We start from the raw sequence: 17,102 nt of genomic DNA, 5'->3' as shown, positions 1-17,102 counted from the left end.
ACTGTCTTGATCTTCAAAGCTATGTACTGAGCCTTCATGTTGATTAGATGGAGTCCTTCCACTATATTTCTTTTTTTTCAACATTGTTTTACATGTTCCATGGCTAGTTCCTTCCAATAATAAATATGAAAATAAGTTTGTCTTGTCTACAAATGCGTTGCTGAGAATCTGATGAGACTGCAGAAAACCTATAAATTAATTTATGGGAAACAGTCATCTTCATTATGTTTTGTCTCCCAACACAAGAATACAGGTGTATCTTTTCATTTATTTAGGTTTTCTTTAACTTCTTTTGTCAGAATTTTGTAATTTTCTGCATACAGATCCTCTGCATTTTTAAAATGTATCCTTTTGTATTTAATTTTCCTAGGAACTATTACAAATATTGTGTTTTAAATTTCATTTTCCACAAGTTGATTTCTAGTATATGGAAATGCGATTGATTTTTATGTGTTGATATTGTATCCTGTGACTCTGCTGAATTCATTTGTTAGTTCAAATGTAGTTGTTTTTTATAGATTACTGGAAACTATCTATGTAAGCAACCATATCACCTTAAAATGGGGGGCAGGGGGTATTTCTTCCTTTCTAGTGTGTATTCTTTTTATTTCTTTTCTTCCAGCCTCTGCCTACTGCCCAATTCCAAAGTCACTTCCAAATTTGTAGGTGTTTGTTATAGCTGTATCCCACTTCCAGGTACTAAGATTTGTATAGTAATTATACAACAATACAGGTGCTACAGTGATATCAACAAAATACTGTTAACAGAGAGGAGGAGGTGGGTAATTCTGTGTAGATGGAACATAAGGAAATATTTTGCATAAAAGGAGACACTTCCCTAAGAATGGATAAAGTTTCAGCAGGGAAGCGTAGTTCAAATAGAGGGGATAGCAACATCACTGCAACCTCTGCCTCCCAGGTTCACGACATTCTCCTGCCTCAGCCTCCCGAATAGCTGGGACTACAGGTGCCTGCCACCATGCCCGACTAATTTTTTGTATTTTTAGTAGAGACGGGATTTCACCATGTTAGCCAGGATGGTCTCGATCTCCTGACCTCGGACGGTAGTATGAAAATTCATGGAGTATCAGGGAAGTAGTGAGCAGGTGCCTGGTGGTAGAGAGATGGATGGCAAGAGTTGTTACAGTAGTCAGAAAACAGTATTGGAGGAACTCTGGGCTCCATGCCAATCGATCTTTACTTTATTCTATAAGCAGCAGGCAGCCTTTTATGATTTTTAACATAAAAATGGCATGATAAATTTGCTGTAGAACAAGAAGGGAAGACTTAGAGAATGTTTAAGTAACCCATATGAGAAATGACCTGAGAAAGCGTTTTGTCAAACGGATATTCAGTTGGCCCTTAAACCATGCAGGGGTTAGGGGTACCAACCACCCACACAGCCGAAAATCCATTTATAATTTTTTTTTTTTTTTTTTTTGAGATGGAGTCTTGCTCTGTTCCCCAGGCTGGAGTGCAGTGGCATGATCTCAGCTCACTTCAACCTCCACCTCCTGGGTTCAAGCAATTCTGCCTCAGCCTCCCGAGTAGCTAGGATTACAGGTGCATGCCACCACGCCTGGCTAATTTTTGTATTTTTAGTAGAGACAGGATTTTACCATGTTCGCCAGGCTGGTCTCAAACTCCTGAGCTCAGGTGATCTGCCCACCTCGGCCTCCAAAAGTTCTAGGATTACAGGTGTGAGCCACCATACTCAGCTCCATGTATAATTTTTGTCTCCTGAAAAATTTAACTATTAATAGCCTACTGTTGACCAGAAGCCTTGTTGATAATATAAACAGTCTAACACTTATTTTGTATGTTGTAAGATATTATAAGTAGTATATATAGTATTGTTGCAATAAAGTAAGCTAGAGAAAGAGAAAATGTTAAGAAAATCAGAGGGAAGAGAAAATATATTTACTGTTTACTCACTGGAAGCGGGTTGTCATAAAGGTCTTCATCCTCATCATCTTCACATTCCATAGGCTAAGGAGGAGGAAGGAGAGGAGCAGTTGGTCTTGTCTCAGAAGTGGCAGAAGTGGAAGAAAATCCATGTATAAGTAAACCCATGCAGTTCAAACCCATGTTGTTCAAGAGTCAACTGTAGTCACAAGCTTAAGTGACTATTTAAAAAAATAAAATGCGATGTGGCCTGCATGAATACGTGTACAGGGTCCAGTTTCCCTTTAAGCAGGATTAAAGTAGATTTTGAGAGGATTCCAAGCCTAAGATTCTTTGATTGTAAAAGGTTTGGAGGCCTAGAGATAATTCCTGATAATTTAATAGAAAATAGAGATTATATACTAGTTGAGTATATTTGACTAGTTGAGTCAAATATGGTTTGGTAGTTTTTTTTTTCTTTTTTCTTTTTTTTTTTTTGAGACGGAGTCTTGCTTTGTCACCCAGGCTGGAGTGCAGTGGCGTGATACCAGCTCATTGCAACCTCCTCCTCCCGGGTTCATGCCATTCTCCTGCCTCAGCCTCCTGAGTAGCTGGGACTACAGGAACCCGCCACCACGCCCGGCTAATTTTTTGTATTTTTAGTAGAGACAGGGTTTCACCGTGTTAGCCAGGATGGTCTCGATCTCCTGACCTCGTGATCCACCCACCTCAGCCTCCCAAAGTGCTGGGATTACAGGCATGAGCCACCACGCCTGGCTGGTTTGGTAGTTTCTACTAGTTTCAACTACTCAGATATACATAAACCATATTTTTGTGTAAACACAAAAAGATCAACTGCAGGTATAATTCCGAAAAAAGTATGAAAAGAAGCAAGTAATAATATGGTATAACATACAAGGGTTAGAACAGCAGGAATAATAACACATACGTTGAGTGAATCAGAGCACTAGATCACTGTTTTCAAAGCAGTCACTGGAACTACGGTGCAGTTTTTATTTTGGAAGTGTGTTAATTTCTAAATTAGGATTTCGTTTTTAAGAAAAATAATAGAATTACCTTTCTATTACTGATTTATAGTTTAATTCCATTGTGATAGAGAAACATACTTTGTATGATTTCATACTTTCAAACTTTTTTTAAATTTCATTATTATGATTATCACCAAGGATATAGCCTCTCTTGGTGAATGTTCCATGTGCACTTGAAAATTATGGGTATTCTGCTATTGTTGGATGGCTATTCTACAAATGTCAATTAGTTCCAGTTGGTTGATGGTGTTGCTCACTTTGTCTATTACCTTGTTTTTGTTTATTACCTTGTTTTTGTCTATTTCTTCTATTGATTACTGTGATAAAAGTGCTGAAGTTTCCAATCAGAAATGAATCATTGCAAATTTTCCATTTTTCCTTTAAATTTTTGCTTCATATATTTTGAATGTCTGTGGTTAGATGCATGGACATCTAGGATTATATGTCTTTTTGGTGAATTCACTCTTATGATGTTATGTTCTTCTGTGTCCTTGGTAATTTTCCTTGCTCTGAAATTGGTTTTGTCTGATATTAATATAGCCATTCACATTTTCTTTTTGATTAGTACTTGTGTGGTATCGTTTTTCACCCTTTTACTTTCTACCTGCCTTTATCATTATTTTGAAAGTAGGTTTCTTGTAGATAGCATATTGTTAGATGTTCTTTCCTTAATTATTTTAATATTTGTTTTTCTGATTATGTGCTTTGAGTATTCAAACTTAATGTATTTATTGATGGTTTGGATTTAGGTTTACCATGTTATCATTCATTTTCTGTTCTCTGATTTGCATTGCTCTGTTTCCTTTTGGATTATTTGGGTATTTTTTAGTTCTCCATTTTAACTTAGTTATTGAGCTTTTAAATATATTTCTTTGTATAGGTTTTTTTAGTAACTCTAGGAATTAACATACATTCTTAACATTTCCGTCTAGTTAGAATTAGTATTTTCCCACTTGGAGTGGAAGGAATGTAGACATCTTCCATCCCATAGGTTCCTTTAACCTCCTCCTTTATGTTGTTGTTGTCATGTATATTAAATCTGCATACATTGAAAACTGCATTAGATAATATTATAATTTTGTGTTTAACTGTCAAATATTTTTTAAAACTTAAGAGGAGAAAAATGGTGTGTTATATTTACCCAGCTATTTATTATTTCTGTTGCTCTTCCTTCATTTCTGAAGTTCAAAGTTTCCCTCTGGTATCATTTTCCTTTTGTATAAAGATCTTCCTTTAACATTGCTTTAGAATAGGTATACTGGCTATGACTTCTCTTAGTTTTTCTCCATGTGATAATGTTCTTATTTTACCTTCATTCCTGAACATACTTTTGCTGGATATAGATTTTTGGGTTGACAGTGATTTAGCACTTTGCAAATATTATTCCACTTCTTTCTGGCCTCCATGAAAAATCTGCATTCATGCAAATGAATGTTCCCCTCTGTGTGATCTGTTGTGGTTTCTGGCTGCTTTAAGATTTTTTTCATTGTCTCTAATTTTCAGCAGTATATGATGTCTCTGGGCATTGATTTCCTTGGATTTTTCAGCTTGCAGTTTGCTGGGCTCTTGTGTCTGTAAGTTAATGTTTTGAATCATATTTGGGATGTTTTCAGAAATTATTCTTGATATTGTTCTGCACTGCACTCCCTTCTCCTTCTGGAACTCTGATGACAGAGTGTTAGACCTTTGTTGTTGTCGCACAGGTCCCTGAAGTTCTATTGGGATTTTTTCCCCCTAACCTTTTCTCTCTGTTCTTCAATTGGATAATTTCTGTTGAGCTATTTACATGCTTACTGATTCTTTCCTTTTTCATCTCATTTTATAATTGTACTCTGCCACTGGATTTTATTTTAGTTATTTTATATTTTTCATTACTAACATCTCCGCTTTATTTTTTATCTATTTATCTGCTATTATTTTTCATTTATGTCAAAAGTGTTCACCCTTACTTCTTAGAGCATGGTGATATAAGAGCTGCTTTAAAGTCTTTTTCTGATAATTCCAACAACTGTGTCATCTTGGTGTTGCCATTGTTGACTATCTTTTCCCTTAAAAGTTATTGAGATCTCATAGTTCTTTGTGTGTCAGTAATTTTCTATTGTATTCTGGGCATCTTAAATGTTATGTTATGAGACTCTGGGCCTTGTTTAGTTCCTATGGATAATAATGATTATTAAATTTTTTAAGCAGTTGACCCAGTTAAGTTCAGGCTGCAAGTTCTTACTGGCCTTCAGGGGCTGTTTCTTATGTCAGTTTGTCAGTTCAGGTTTTAAGATGTTTGCAGTGCCACTTGGATAATGTGGATCACCCAGTGGCCCCTGTGGGACCTGAAATATGTTCTACCCCATGGTTCAGTTCCCAAAAGACTCTTATATGCTGTTCAGGGTCAGATCCACTCATACAGCTTGGGGGTAAGTCCGGGAACTCATACACAACATTATGGGATCTTCTGCTTGAGACCCCTCCTCTTGGCATTCTCCTAGGCACTTCCTGATGTCTAGGAGCCCTCCTTTCCTAGTTTTCTTGATGGAAAGCTGGGGCTTTCATTTTCCCTCTGCCATACACTTCCTGCAACTGTGTCTGCCTCTGAAACCAAGTGGCAGGGAGACAGAGATAGAAAAAAGAAACAAGGATTCTCTCCCATGCCCTTGGGACCACAGTTCCTCTGGTCAGAGAGGATTCCTGTCCCTCAGAATTTTAGATGTCTGCACGACCACCACTGCCATTACCATAATGAGGTTGCCTAGGGGAATAGGGTGGGAGAAATCATCACTCAAATACACATCCCTCATTCCCTCATACCCTTAAGGACCCTTTTCCCTCTCTTCAGATCTGAGAGGGCTTCTTTTGGAGTCCTTTATGTCCATGCCCAGTTTCAAGCTGGTATTGAGTTCAGACCAGGGCACACCACAGGAACAACAAAACAAGAAACTCACCACAGGATCAGTGTTACTTCGAATTCTGGTTTCCTTCCCCAGTCTACCTGCTGCTGTTTCCCTCTAGAGTCCTCAAACGGCTGATCTATACACTCTCCCCAAGGTTTTTAGTTGTGTTCAAATGGATGGGGTGAAGTGTGCAACTCCGTCTTTATCATTGTTTGTATATTGATGTTTCTGGAAATCACTAAAAGAATTTTCTAAGCACTGTTTGCTTAATAGTATGAGGAATACAAAAGCAAAAAGTAAGGGAACAAGCATTTATTTGAATACATACCACAATTTTTAAGTTAATACAATAACTTCATAAGGTAGAAAAAAATCAAGAGGGGCCAGGTTTATCTCTGGACAATGGGATGATACAGAAAAGGCTTATATCCCTGGTCATCCCAAAGCCACAGCCAACAGTGGTCCTTACTGTCTGAAGGGCAGTGTCTGCTTCATAATTAGGAGATGTCACGGATTTTGTGAGTTGTATTTTAATGAAGCATTCCAAAAAGACTATGCCTTAGCTAAAACTAATAGTCTTGCTTTTGGGGAGATATCAGGCTGTGTGGCTCACCAGCTTGGGGAGAGTTGGGAGTCTGAAGACCTTCTCCACAGTCCTGACTTCATCCATGGAATGACAGCCTATCCATGTGGCCAGATAGGTTGCCCACTGCAGACTCCAGGTGGAGTTTCTCTTGTGAGTTTTGATGTGAAAGGCATCCCCTGGAGCTGTGCATATTTTGGTTGTGTGCTCTGTTCACAAGGAAAAGTCCTCAGCAATTAGAAAGACTGCAGGGTGGCAATGACAGCCTGTCATTTCTTTTCTTCATTTGCCCTCTGTCTCTTTCCTCCTCTTCCAGTGCTGGAGAAAGACGATCATTACCTCTCCAGAGTCTTTGAATCTCCCTAGAAGAAGCCATCCACTCTCCCAGAGTGCTCCAACGGGACTGAACCACATGGGCTGGCCAGAGCACACACCAGGCACTGGTGAGTTACGCGCCTCTCTCTTTTGCTATGTACTCTGGATCCTGGCATGAAGGACAAGAAGCTAGTGCTGTTGGCAGCTGTATCCACTTGCCTGGTAGAAGTAGCTTGAAGGTGAGAGAGATAAACAATTGTCCTCTTCCTTCAGTTAGGGAGGAGTGCCTACTACCCAAAGAAAGGGAATTATTGGCTGGGCACAGTGGCTCATGCCTGTAATCCCAGCACTTTGAGAGGCTGAAGCAGGCGGATCACTTGAGGTCAGGAGCTCAAGACCAGCCTGGGCAACATGGTGAAACCCCATCTCTACTAAAAATACAGGCCGGGTGCGGTGGCTCATGCTATAATCCCAGCACTTTGGGAGGCCAAGGTGGGCGGATCATATGAGGTCGGGAGTTCGAGACCAGCCTGACCAGCATGGAGAAACCCCATCTCTACTAAAAATATAAAATTAGCTGGGCATGGTGGCACATGCCTGTAATCTCAGCTACTCGGGAGGCTGAGGCAGGAGAATTGCTTGAACCTGGGAGTCAGACTCCAGCCTGGGCAACAAGAGCAAAACTCCGTCTCAAAAAAAAAAAAAAAAATTATCTCCATATGGTGGTGCATGCCTGTAATCTCAGCTACTCAGAGGGATGAGGCAGGAGAATCACTTGAATCTGAGAGGCGGAGGTTGTAGTGAGCTGAGATTATGCCACTGCATTCCACCCTGGGCGACAGAGTGATACTCCGTCTCAAGAAAAAATAAAAAAAGGAATTCCTAGAGTCCCCCAGCTTGGCTCCATTAGTTAATTTTGAGCAGAACTACTGACTGTCCCTTCGTCTCGTAGTAGGATGTATAACTTCAAGGAGACAGAATCATGTAGGGAGCTGTCTCTAATCAGCTGATGGAACTTGGGTGTTTTCCGTTCTGAGGAATAATGGCCTCTTCCTTGAGTTTTATGGCAGCCTGTATGAGTCCTTTCTCCAAACTATAGCAGATAGCATCACATCACATATCTGTCCATAAAAGGCCTGGCTTTCTGTGTTAGAAGGGAATTGGGCCGCAGGTGAGAGCCAGGATGGGGCCTCTTTATGTAGAACAACCACCTTCCTCACACCCAACCCAGCAGGGCTGGACACGCTAAGTGAGGCTCAAGGCACATCTGTCTTCTGGTGGAAGGACAGATGTGGGGTCTCAGGTCTTGAGCAGGTGCAGATTGTGTTAGGTGGTGACCTTACAGTCTAAAAGCTCATGGCTGCTGGAGGGAGGGGCCAAATCTGGTGTTGAAGAAAGATGAACAAGGGTAAAGCCCTAAGAGTTAGAAAAACAAAACAGCCACACCTGTCAAATGCGTGCTTTGTCCAGGCTTGGGAGGAGCGGGCTGGCAGTGGAGGCTGTTGGTAGTCAGGTCCTGTCGGTGCCGAAGACCCATAGAAAGCCAGTGTGGTGAGGCAGAGGATGACGGTGCATGATGGTTGGCCCTGAATGCTGGAGTTTGGCATGTGCCTTGCTAAGGAATCAGCTCTGATGCAGACTCTGAGTTGAGCTCTGAATCTGACTCAGCACATTCGAGGTGCTGGTCCTGAGGGAGCTGGCTGCTCAGATTAGCTGGTGGATGTGGTGGTTGTCCATCAGCAGATGGATGTATTTAGGCTGCACCGTGAAGTGGAGTTTTATTCTTTCCCACATAAAGTTGTGATCTTAAACTCACAAGCAAAGTTATGAAAAGGTGTTTGACAAGTGTTGAAGAAACTTTCCCAATTTCTTGCATGAGCCCTTCATTAAGTCATAGAGTTATTTAGAGTCTTGTGGAAGGGACAGTAACCAGGGAGAGGAATCTTTCCAGAGAGAATCCTCAAAGCTGATTTTGGCCTTTCAAGTCAGTACCTCCTTACAATTCAGAGCTTCATAATCATATTTTCCTATTATTTCAGTGTCACTTGAAATAATTGGCAGATGAGTTCATTGCAGAGGAAATTTTAAAACCTTCATGCCACCAGTGACATCCAGCATGTATGCATACCAAGGGCACTGCTCTGGAAGTCAGAGGTCAGGGCTCTAGCCACACTTCACCTTAGGGTGAGAAATTGGGCACATCCCTCCATTTCCCTATATGTCAGGTTCCTTTTTTCTTTTTTTCTCAGAAATTCTGCAAGAAAGCAATCAGATTCCTTTTTCTTCAAAAAAGGAGTGAAAGCTCCTGTTTTCCTATTTTGTAAGGATAATGGGAGAGACTAGCCTGGACTATCCTGGAGTTTAGCTTAGGAAAGCTTTCTTTTCTTTTCTTAATTACTGCTTCCACTTCCAACTGATCTGTTCCTGACTTTGTAGAATTTCTACTTTGTAGAGATTATATTTCTAGTTTCTATCCCTGGAACCTGTCATCATTCTCATTTGAATTCTCATTCAAATTTGATCCATTTTCTGCCCAGTTCTGGGAGAATTTCTGTTTCATCTTCTGCTTTGTTTTCCTGTTTTGTTTTGTTTTGTTTTTTTCTCACCTGTGTTCACTGCCTTCACTGGCAGTTTGTGATTCAGTGATCATGTTTTTAATCTGCAACAATCTTTCCAATGTCCTTTTGAAGCCAGTAAGAACAGAAAATTGGGATTTTTGTAAAATTTTCTTGTTATTTCCAAATTTCAGTTCATTTCCAAATTCATCTGCTCTTCTTTCAAGGTTTTCTGTTTGTTTGTTTTTTATTTACTTTATTTTATTTATTTACTTATTTTTTGAGACGGAGTCTCGCTCTGTCACCCAAGCTGGAGTGCAGTGGTGTGATCTCGGCTCACTGCAAACTCCACCTCCTGGGTTCACGCCATTCTCCTGCCTCAGCCTCCCAAGTAGCTGAGACTACAGGCGCCCGCCACCACGCCTGGCTAATTTTTTCTATTTTTTAGTAGAGACAGGGTTTCACTGTGATAGCCAGGGAGGTCTCGATCTCCTGACCTCGTGATCCGCCTGTCTTGGCCTCCCAAAGTGCTGGGATTACAGGCATGAGCCACCATGCCCGGCCTGTTTGTTTTTCAATGGGGTCTCGCTCTGTCGCCCAGGCTGCAGTGCAGTGGTGCGATCGATCTCGGCTCACTGCAACCTCCGCTTCCTGGGTTCAAGCAGTTCTCCTGCCTCAGCCCCCAAGTAGCTGGGGTTACAGGTCCCCACCACCATGCCCAGCTAATTGTTGTATTTTTAGTAGAGACAGGGTTTTGCCATGTTGGCCAGGCTGGTCTCAAACTCCTGACCTCAGGTGATCTGTCTGCCTCAGTTTCCCAAAGTGCTGGAATTACAGGCGTGAGCCACCACACATGGCCTCTTTTGAGGCTTTTTGTTAATAGGTGAAATTTCTTTATTTGCTCGTCTGTGTGGACAGCAGTCTTCCCCCAGCAGTGGTGTGTTGTTAAGTAGCACTGGAAGTGACGTTCTTTCAGAGATTGTTATGGGTTCCTGTTAACATCCTTCAAACACAGCTGAAGGAGGATGAGGAAGGCAAGGCTTTCTTGTGATGAATGCCATGAGTCAGCGCCTAGAGGCTTGTGGGGAGCTGTCAGTAGTCCTGGCAGGGAGCTCCTCCCCCTCACTAGAATTTCTTCTCCACGTTTGGAAGGGTGGCCAAGAATCAGCCTGATGTGGGAGCAGGCCACCTCTCCCTGGCAAATCGGTGTCCAAGATAAACCCCCACCACACCCGCCCATCTCTCAGTGGAGCTGGCAGGGCCAGGTGCATCTCTGAGAGTCCCTGATGCCTCCAGAGTTCGTGCCTGTGGCTTTGGAAGGGTTGGCTGGGTTTCACCAGGAATACCTGGTAGTATGGTTATTTCACAAGCTGTAGGTCACCTCTTTCTTCAAACCACTTTGTTGTATCTTGTGGCTAACACCCTTCATCAGTCTCTAGTACTAGTAAAGGATGCTTTCTATTTTTTAAACAGCTTTGTTGAGCTATAGTCACATACAGTTCGGTGGCAGGATATTCACAGATACGTGCGGTCATCACCAGTCCATTTTAGAACATTGTCAGCACCTCATAATAAGCTCTGTACCTTTAGCTATTACCCCCCACCACCACCCGAAGGAACCACTTATCTACTTCCTGTCTCTGTAAATTCCCTACCCTGGATTTGCCTATGGATGGAATCATGTAGGAACTGGTTTTGTGACTGGCTTCTCTCACTTTTAATAATGTTTTCAAGGTTCTTCCACATGTCACATGTACTTCAGTACTTCATTTCTTTCTTTGGCCAAATAATATTCCATTGTATGGCTACACCACAGTTTGCTTATTTATTCATCCATTGATGAGCAATTGGATTACTTCTACTACCTTGCACTTCTGTGCTAGGGAGATGGCTTCTGTCCTTAAATCTCAGCAACCAACCTCTGCTAGGTTTAGACTTTTCTTTTACAGCTTCCTCACTTCTCTCAGCCTTCATACAATTGGAAAGAGTTAAGGCCTTGCTCTGGATTAGGCCTTAGCTTAAAGGAGTGTTGTGGCTGATTTGATGTTCTATCTAGACCACTAAAACTTTCTTCCTATTGCAATCAGGCTGTTTCACTTTCTTATTCATGTGCTAACTGGAGTAGCACTTTTCATTTCCTACAAGAACTGCTCCTTCACTTTCAGAACTTGGCTGTTTGGCTTGAGAGGCCTAGCTTCTGGGCCATCTTGGCTTTGACATGCCTTCCTTACTAAGCTGAATCATTTCTAGCTTTTGATTTAAAGTTAGAGATATGTGACTCTTCCTTTCACTTGAAAACTTAAAGGCCATTGCTGGGTTATTAATTGGCCTAATTTCCATATTGTGTCTCATGAATAGGGAAGCCCAAGGAGAGGGAGAGAGACAGAGGAATGGATGGTCGGTGGAGCAGTTGGAACACACAACATTTATTGATTAAATTTGCCATCTTCTATGGGCACAGTTCATGGCATGTCTTCACTTCTTGTTTTCCCTGTCTCATCTTTTTATTGCTCTATTCCTTCTTTACTGTTTTCTTTTTCACTGAGTGAATATTTTCTAATGTAGTATTTTAATTTTATTAATGATTCTTTCACTATATTTTTTGAGATTTGTTTTTAATGGTAGCTTTAGCGTTTCATGTATATATATATAACTTACCAGCATCAACTTCAGATTTATACTAGCTTAATTCCAGTAATATATAGAACTATTACTCCTTTATAGCTCTATTCCCTTCCCCCTTTTTGTGTGGTATGATTGTTATGCATATTATACTTATCAATGTTATAAAGCCAGCAGCACATTAGTAAAATGATTACTCTACCATGTGTCACCATTTTCTTAGCCTATTACAGCTTTTCTCTCATCTACCTCCTTTATGCTGTTATTGACATATATTACATTTCTATATTATATGCTCAATAATACATTATACACATTATTTTATACAGTTGCATGTTAAGAGAAGAAAGGAGAAAATAAGAATAGTGTTTTTTATAATTACATCATTACCTTTTCTAGTACTCTTTTTGTATTCATGTGGATTTACATTATCATCTGGGGTCACTTGCTTTCAGTCTAAAGAATGCCCTTTAGTATTTCTTATAAGTTAGGTCTACTAGCAACAAATTTTCTCAGTTTTGTTTATCTGGGAAAATCCTTATTTAGTCTTCATTTTTGAAAGGTTAGCTTTCTGCATAAAGGATTCTTAGTTGCCAAGATTTCTTTTTTAAAAAAAATCCTTTTAGCAGGCCTTTGACAGAATTCAACAGCCCTTCAGCTAAAAACTCTCAATAAACTAGGTATTGATGGAACGTATCACAAAATAATAAGAGCTATTTATGACAAACCCACAGCCAATATCATACTGAATGGGCAAAAACTGGAAGCATTCCCTTTGACAACCGGCACAAGATAGGGATGCCCTATCTCGCCACTCCTACTCAACATAGTGTTGGAAGTTCTGGCCAGGGCAATCAGGCAAGAGAAAGCAATAAAGGATATTCAGTTAAGAAAAGAGGAAGTCAAATTGTCCCTGTTTGCAAATGACATGATTGTATATTTAGAAAACCCCATCATTTCAGCCCAAAATCTCCTTAAGCTGATAAGCAACTTCAGCAAAGTCTCAGGGTACAAAATCAATGTGCAAAAATCACAAGCATTCCTATACACTAATAACAGACAGCCAAATCATGAGTGAACTCCCATTCACAATTGTTACAAAGAGAATAAAATACCTAGGAATCCAACTTACAAGGGATGTGAAGGACCTCTTCAAGGAGAACTACAAACCACTGCTCAATGAAATAAAAAAGGACATAAATGGAAGAACATTCCATGCTCATGGATAGGAAGAATCAATATCATGAAAATGGCCATACTGCCCAAGATAATTTATAGATTCAATGCCATCCCCATCAAGCTACCAATGACTTTCTTCACAGAATTGGAAAAAATTACTTTAAAGTTCATATGGAACCAAAAAAAAAGCCCGCATTGCCAAGACAATCCTAAGCAAAAAGAACAAAACTGGAGGCATCATGCTACCTGACTTCAAAGTATACTACAAGTCTACAGTAACCAAAACAGCATGGTACTGGTACCAAAACAGAGATATAGACCAATGGAACAGAACAGAGGCCTCAGAAATAACACCACACATCTACAACCATCTGATCTTTGACAAACCTGACAAAAACAAGAAATGGGGAAAGGATTCCCTATTTAATAAATGGTGTTGGGAAAACTGGCTAGCCATATGTAGAAAGCTGAAACTGGATCCTTTCCTTACACCTTATACAATAATTAATTCAAGGTGGATTAAAACTTAAATGTTAGACCTAAAACCTTAAAAGCCCTAGAAGAAAACCTAAGCAATACCATTCAGGACATAGGCATGGGCGAGGACTTCATGACTAAAACACCAAAAGTAATGGCAACAAAAGCCAAAATAGACAAATGGGATCTAATTAAACTAAAGAGCTTCTGCACAGCAAAAGAAACTACCATTAGAGTGAACAGACAACCTACAGAATGGGAGAAAATTTTTGCAATCTACCCATCTGACAAAGGGCTAATATCCAGAATCTGCAAAGAACTTAAACAAATTTACAAGAAAAAAACAACCCTGTCAAAAAGTGGGCAAACGATATGAACAGACACTTCTCAAAAGAAGACATTTATGCAGCCAACAGACACATGAAAAAATGTTCATCATCACTGGTCATCAGAGAAATGCAAATCAAAACCACAATGAGATACCATCTCATACCAGTTAGAATGGCAATCATTAAAAAGTCAGGAAACAACAGGTGTTGGAGAGAACGTGGAGAAATAGGAATGCTCTTACACTGTTGGTGGGAGTGTAAACTAGTTCCACCATTGTGGAAGACAGTGTGACGATTCCTCAAGGATCTAGAACTAGAAATACCATTTGACCCAGCCATCCCATTACTGGGTATGTACCCAAAGGATTATAAATCATGCTGCTATAAAGACACATGCACATGTATGTTTATTGCAGCACTGTTCACAATAGCAAAGACTTGGAACCGACCCAAATGTCTGTCAGTAATAGACTGGATTAAGAAAATGTGGCATATATACACCGTGGAATACTATGGAGCCATAAAAAAGGATGAGTTCCTGTCCTTTGCAGGGTCATGGATGAAGCTGGAAACCATCATTCTGAGCAAACTATCACAAGAACAGAAAACCAAACACTGCATGTTCTCACTCATAGGTGGGAAGTGAACAATGAGAACACTTGGACACAGGGCGGGGAACATCACACAGGGAGGCTTGCCATGGGGTGGCAGGGGGAGGGATAGCATTAGGAGAAATACCTAATGTAAATGATGAGTTAATGGGTGCAGCACACCAATGTGGCACATGTATACATATGTAACAAACCTGCACGTTGTGCACATGTACCTTAGAACTTAAAGTATAATTTAAAAAATAATAACAAATATTAAAAAATCCTTTTAGCACATTTAACACACTATCCCACTGTCTTCTGGCTTCTGGAGTTTCTGCTAAGAAATCAACTGTTAATCATATTGAAGAAGGCTTGATGAGTTATATGTTGTTTGCTGCTATTCTGTTTTAGGATATTCCCCCTTGTCTTTTACTTTCAGCATTTTTACTATGATGTGTCTGTCTGTGGATCTCTGGAATTATTTTACTTGGAAATAACTGAGTTTCCTGGGTGTGTAGGTTATTGTTTTTCAATAAATTTGGAAAGTTTTCAGCCATTATTTCTTTGAATATTTTCCCCTTCCCCTTTCTTCCCCTTTTTCTCTCTCTTTCTGATATTCCCATTACACATATGTTGGTGCACTTAATAGTGTCCTACACTTCTCTGAGGCTTTGTTCATTTTTTTTTTCATGGTTTTCCCTTTGTTCTTTGGCTTATGTAATTTCTATTGATCTATCTTCAAGTTTGCTAATTATTTCTTCCATCTGTTCAAACCAGCTGTTGAGCCCTTCTAGTGAACTTTTTATTTCAGTTATTGTACTTTTCAACTCCAGAATTTCCTTTTTTAAAAAATTTGAATGCGTTCATTGATATTCTCTGTTTGGTGAGACACTGTCATCACATCTTTTGTCTTTTAATCATGTTTCCTTTAGTTCTGTGAACATGTTTATAATTACTACCTTGGACTTGATAAATCTGATACGTAGTCATTCTCACAGGCAGTTTCTATTGCCAGCTTTTTTCCCCATTGTATGGGTCAAACTTTCCTGTTCCTTTGCATATGTCATAATTTTTGGTTGGAAACTGGACATTTTAGATAATATTATAGCCACTCTGAGAACCGCTCCCCCACTAGGTTTGCTACTGTTATTTGCTTATTTATTAACTACATGAACTGTTTTATTTTAGTGAAGTCTATTTCCCTTCCCGTGGGGTTAAGCTTCTGATGTTGCTCCTAAAGGAGATACAGCACTGGGTATGCCCACAGTCACCCATGGATGGCAGTGGCTTTACTAGGGCTCTCTTCTATATTTCTCTGACCACACCACACTGTTAAGCTCCACTCATTGTTTGCTGATTGCTCTGTTATTTTCAATATTGTCCTGGGGCATAAATTGCTTTACAAGCTATCAAATGCTGGCACACCTCAGAAAGGATCACTTTCTGAGGTCAGTGTTTAGTATTTCTTCTGATCCTAGAAGGGCTCCTCCCAGCTACCTTATTCTCTGTTCTCTCATGCAAACTAGTGGGGTTACAGTCCAGGCTATATCTCCATTAGAGCCACAGATTTCCTCTTAATTCCCTCACTGCAACCTCCACTGTTCTTGAAAGCACCTTTAGGTTGCAGCTTCTCCATGCTCTGTTACAAACTGAGCCCAGTTCCTTTAGGAAGAGATCAGGAGCTATCTGTTTTACAACCTGCTTCCCCCAGGCAAAATCTTTGAGCCAGAGCTCTGGGGTGGGGACAATGGCAAGCTCTGTGGAGCCCTTGGGGAGGGAGAGCAGTAGCCTAAGGTCCTCTCAGCTTGCCTCTCCTGGCATAGAACCACCACCTTAGAAGCAGGGGTAGTTTCTTTTGCTGTCAGTCTGCCCCTACTGGGGGGTACCTCACAGGATATGAACAGACACTTCTCAAAAGAAGACATTTATGCAGCCAAAAGACACATGAAAAACTGCTCATCATCACTGGCCATCAGAGAAATGCAAATCAAAACCACAATGAGATACCATCTCACACCAGTTAGAATGGCAATCATTAAAAAGTCAGGAAACAACAGGTGCTGGAGAGGATGTGGAGAAATAGGAACACTTTTACACTGTTGGTGGTACTGTAAACTAGTTCAACCATTGTGGAAGTCAGTGTGGCGACTCCTCAGGGATCTAGAACTAGAAATACCATTTGACCCAGCCATCCCATTACTGGGTATACACCCAAAGGACTATAAATCATGCTGCTATAAAGACACATGCACACGTATGTTTATTGAGGCACTATTCACAATAGCAAAGACTTGGAACCAACCCAAATGTCCAACAATGATAGACTGGATTAAGAAAATGTGGCACATATACACCATGGAATACTATGCAGCCATAAAAAATGATGAGTTCATGTCCTTTGTAGGGACATGGATGAAATTGGAAATCATCATTCTCAGTAAACTATCGCAAGGACAAAAAACCAAACACCACGTTCTCACTCATAGATGGAAATTGAACAATGAGAACACATGGACACAGGAAGGGGAACATCACACTCAGGGGACTGTCGTGGGGTGGGGGGAGGGGGGAGGGATAGCATTAAGAGATATACCTAATGCTAAATCACGAGTTTGCAGCACACCAGCATGG

The 17,102-nt window shown here is 40.4% G+C and overlaps 1 protein-coding gene across 5 annotated transcripts in view; it reads left to right on the top strand.

The window, feature by feature from the left end:
- Positions 1-17,102, top strand: part of ARHGEF4 (Rho guanine nucleotide exchange factor 4) — a 206,718-nt gene that overhangs the window by 99,062 nt on the left and 90,554 nt on the right. For all 5 annotated transcript variants that reach the window (XM_016949383.3, XM_016949381.3, XM_016949382.3 and 2 more), the window contains one exon: positions 6,718-6,844. In XM_016949383.3, coding sequence (XP_016804872.1) covers positions 6,718-6,844 — 127 coding nt within the window. The remainder of the gene's footprint in view (positions 1-6,717; positions 6,845-17,102) is intronic.

The sequence above is a fragment of the Pan troglodytes genome, chromosome 13 (genome assembly GCF_028858775.2).
Source record: "Pan troglodytes isolate AG18354 chromosome 13, NHGRI_mPanTro3-v2.0_pri, whole genome shotgun sequence".
Classification (NCBI taxonomy): Eukaryota; Metazoa; Chordata; class Mammalia; order Primates; family Hominidae; genus Pan; species Pan troglodytes.
This window is presented reverse-complemented; position numbering and strand designations above follow the sequence as displayed.